This window comes from Myotis davidii, unplaced genomic scaffold, assembly GCF_000327345.1.
Source record: "Myotis davidii unplaced genomic scaffold, ASM32734v1 scaffold562, whole genome shotgun sequence".
Taxonomy (NCBI): domain Eukaryota; kingdom Metazoa; phylum Chordata; class Mammalia; order Chiroptera; family Vespertilionidae; genus Myotis; species Myotis davidii.
The window spans coordinates 2183705-2187840 of NW_006293953.1; the positions used below are offsets into that span (position 1 = coordinate 2183705).

General features: G+C 47.7%; 1 protein-coding gene across 1 annotated transcript in view; it reads right to left on the reverse strand.

Annotated features, from left to right (window-relative positions):
* Window positions 1-660: 660 nt before the first annotated feature.
* Window positions 661-4136, reverse strand: part of PDRG1 (p53 and DNA damage regulated 1) — a 10849-nt gene continuing 7373 nt past the window's right edge. The window contains exons 4-5 of the mRNA XM_006767865.2: window positions 2213-2293; window positions 661-1620 (exon numbers count right to left, since the gene is read on the reverse strand). Of these exons, the coding sequence (XP_006767928.1) occupies window positions 1538-1620; window positions 2213-2293 (164 nt within the window). The 3' untranslated portion in view covers window positions 661-1537. The remainder of the gene's footprint in view (window positions 1621-2212; window positions 2294-4136) is intronic.

Genomic DNA, 4136 nt, shown 5'->3' on the forward strand with positions numbered 1-4136 from the left:
TCCCTTCCACCCCAAATATGCAGTTTGTTTTGAGGGAACCAAATAATTGGTGATTGCATACAAATCACCAGCTTACCAGACACCTGTCCTGCCCCCTCGCTTTTCTCACTTAACCTTGGAGCTTGTTCCAAATCAGTGCTCAAAGCTTCCTTATTCTGGATTATAACTGTGTAGTATCCCACTACCTGGAGCCATCAATTCCTTTAATCTACTGTGGACATGTAGTTTATTTCCATTTAGTTTCCAACTCCATCTCCCTACTCTTTGAGCCAGTATGGAAAACACACAAATTTCTACTAAAAAAAGAACTCAGAAGGATGCAACATCGCACTTCTGAGCCAAATTTGACTTAGGTATTTTGTTTGGCCAACACCAAGGTTTTAAACATTTTTCTGAATTAGTCAACAATATTTAAAAGACAGAAAATTCAACTTAAAAATCCGAATTGCTAGTTCCTCTTGAAAAAAACATAAGATCTGGACATAGCAGCCTATGTTCCAATGAAACTATCGGCAGCAGCTGAGTGGAGCAGGGGGCACGGCAGTGTTCCTGTCTAAGCCTATCATTCCAGGAGGAACCACTGCCCTTCATGGGCGGTATCCTAAAGGCGGTGGTATGCCTTCAATTAAGGACCAAATGAGGTAACGAACAGAAGCGCTATCCATTCATTAGGTGCCTTTATTGAGCCTCAGTGAACAGAAAGATGCCGTGTTGCCCTCACAGCACATTCACATTAAGACCCGAGACCACTGACGATAAGGGAACTCGGAGAGCAGCGCTGGCCCTGGCCCTGCTTTCGGAGGCGGTGGAGGGGCGGCCTGAACGCATGAAGCACGTGAAGAGGCAGTCCCCCTCACCCATCTCTGGTGCAGGACTCTGCAAGGCCTTCCTGACGAAAGAGCAGCTGTGGGGGGTTGATAAGCAGCACCTACGCTGGGCTCCATCTGGAAGCAAGCAGGAAAAATGGGCCAAAATGGAGCGAGTGGGGAGAAATGGTATGTCTGCTCCACAGATAGTTGTGGTGAACCACGAAGCACCAAGATCCTGTCCTTCATTCAGAAACCACCTGTGAGCTTCCTGCTGTATTCCAATTCTGTTACACATGCTGCTTAAATGTCTCCCTTTCTGAGAGGAATGCTGGAATGAAGCTCCCACTCTTCCCCTTCGTCCCTGCCCAGGGCCCATTGAAACAGCAGGCCACTGTTGAGAAGTGTCTGTTGCAGTCATTCTCATACCCACACAGGCGCTGCCCCCGCCCACCCACGGTGGCTGCTAGGCCTATCAATGGGTCTTGTGTCCATTCAGCCCACTGGTCAGGCCCACAGGCACTGGCAGGCTGAGGGTTCCCTCCGCTTTCACAGAGCAGTCAAGCGCTACAGATAAAGAGGCTGCAAACAGGAGCCATGGCCAGGTTGCTGATGCCTGTGCCCTTGCAGGGTAGATCCTGTCCTTGCAGGTTTCAAAGCTGGAGAGTTCTGGGTCCTACATGATCCTAGGGCGATGCTGGTTTCAGGCCCCTTATCTTGGTTCTTGAATTTCATCCTTTCAAGATGACCTTGAGAGCTTTAAGTTCATCCTGGTTGAGGGGGGTCAGGTTAAAACCCTTCAGCTCCGGTTTGCCTAAGGAGAGAAGACAATCCATCAGTGCATTCAGGCCTCCTGTTGTCCAACCTCCTGGCCCCGGCGTCAGGCCTGGGAAAGGAGCTCACACTGCATTCATACTGCCAGACACCTGGCTGTGAGGTCTGACAGGGAAGGGCCTCAAATCTACAATATACTGAACAATGAACATTGACACCCACTACTGAGTCTCAAGAACCTGCAGAATTACGACTCTGCTGGCCAGAAACCTCCACATTTCTGCCATACCTATGCCAGATGTGGGTGGTAAGGTTTACCTAGGAATTTAGCTTCTGAGTCAGAGCTGTCCTGGTCGCCACACCAAGCCCTGGCATAAAATGTAAGATAGCTCAGGCCATTCCTGAACTTGGAAAGAATTTGTGATAGAAGACCCCACAAACTTCCTTGTCAATTCAATCTCGGGATGGCTAGAGACAGCCACTGTCCCCTGCCCCCTGCCCCCAGCTTCAGTGCCACTCACATGCTGCCCAGGTCATTGCCCTCCTGGGAGGGGCTTCCCATCCTCTAAGTCCATGTTGATGGTTTTGTCCCCTCTGGTTTCCTCCCCCTTCTCCACCTCCTAGGCTAATACCTTGGGCCTCAAAGAGGCGGTTGACCTTCATTTTAAGTTGTTTCCGAAGTCTCTCTATTTCTTTATCCAGATGATCCTGATCTGAAAAATGAGATGGGCAAATAGAATGAGGTTATACTACAGACAGAATGACCAAAAGCAGTCGGGGGTGCCAGCCTCTCCCTAGCCCCTTTGAGAGCAAGGGCTCTTAGCATTCCGGAAGGAAAAGGGGACTTCAGAAACTAATTGAGGAAGGAACCAAAGGCTAGAGAAGCAACGTGACCTGCCCACAACCACTGAGTGAGCCCTGGGATCGGGCTGAGCAGACCAGTCCCCTGACTCTCAATCTCCTGGCCTGTTTTCACTATGCAAATACCTTGGGCTAATTGGTGCATCAGGAAGGCAACATCAGGATTTTAGGTCACCCTTCCACAGTGAAATTAGAGAAAATTCAACTGAAAAAATAAAATGGAGAACCTATAGCAGACCTACCCTACGATGACTGGAAAATGGGTGGCTAAGGGATTTTATAAACCCAAGTCCATTAAGGGGTTTTTAGAAAAGCATGATTGTGGTAACATGTGACCTAAACTACCTAACTATCAATGGACAAGCTGAATGCTCAAGCTTAACCTACTTAGCCTCGGTGGATAGAAAAGGTTATCTTCCCTTAACAGACTGCACCTGAAAGCAAACTGCACTATGAGAATGGAAGCTACAAAGCTCAACTTGAGATGATACATCTGGCTGTCACTCAATCCTCTCCACCGGCTGTTTTCACCTGCTCATAGGAACATTCGAGCGAGTTTGTCTTCCCCACAGAGTTTCATTCTTTCTGATGAGAAGCCCCTGATCAGCTGGGCCTCTGGTCTGGGCAATGGTTCTACTCAATCTTTTAAAATGGGTTGCTCGCCCGACTGGTGTAGCTCAGTGGGTGGGAGTCAACACAGGAATTAAGAGGTTCAATTCCTTAGATTCCCGGGTTGTGGGCTCAATCCCCAGTGGGGGTGGTGCAGGAGGCAGCCAAGAGATGATGTTTCTCTCATTCTATTCCCTCTCCCTGCCTCTCTCTCTCTCAAAAAAAAAAAAAAAATCAGTAAAAACATATTAAAAATAAAATGGGTTGCTCAATGTAAATGAGTAACCCTACTCTTACAAGCTTGCTCAACCTGTGTCAATCACCGAGAACTATAGATAATGATGTCCCAGAACCCCTCTCGGTACAGGAACATGACCACATTTATGGGCCAAGACAGCTGGAGATCAGATCCTGAACCCAGGCAAGCGACCCCCTCTGAAAGCATCCTCCAGCCTACCACCCGAGTGCAATGACAACTCAATTTTATAACCGTAATGCGTATGGTTTTTCACAGGACAACCAGAAACTTCTATTCCAAGCTAATCCTTTGCTAGAATTTTTATTTCAACAGGGATAGAGGCACCCTGTCTTCAGAGACAGAGGCAACCTTGCTGGTCCTCTTAACCTATACATTTTCAAGGGTAGAAAAGAGGAAATATGTGTAACCTGCCCTTTTCCCAGCCAAGGATGCATTTGCAACCTGACTTTTTACCTTTATGATGCATCTCCAAAGAGCTTTGGAAATTGTGGTCATCCATATTTGAGAAACATCTATTTAGTTGCCAACCCTAAGGTTCACTCTCCCCAAACCCCCATTTTCAACACAGGCTCGCTTGTAGGGGATGTGAAAAATAAAAGTTCACGATGCCAGGCTCCCTTGTGTCTGTGGGGGCCATGTAACTTAGTTCTGGCCATAGAGATGCCAGCAGAAGGCCCTGAGGAGGACAGCCTAATTTCCATAACAGAAGGCAAGGCCATATCAGGGGTGGGAAACCTGTTTTCTGCCAAGGGCCATTTGGATATTTATAACATCATTCTTGCACTATAACAAAATTATCATGCCGAAACCGGTTTGGCTCAGTGGAT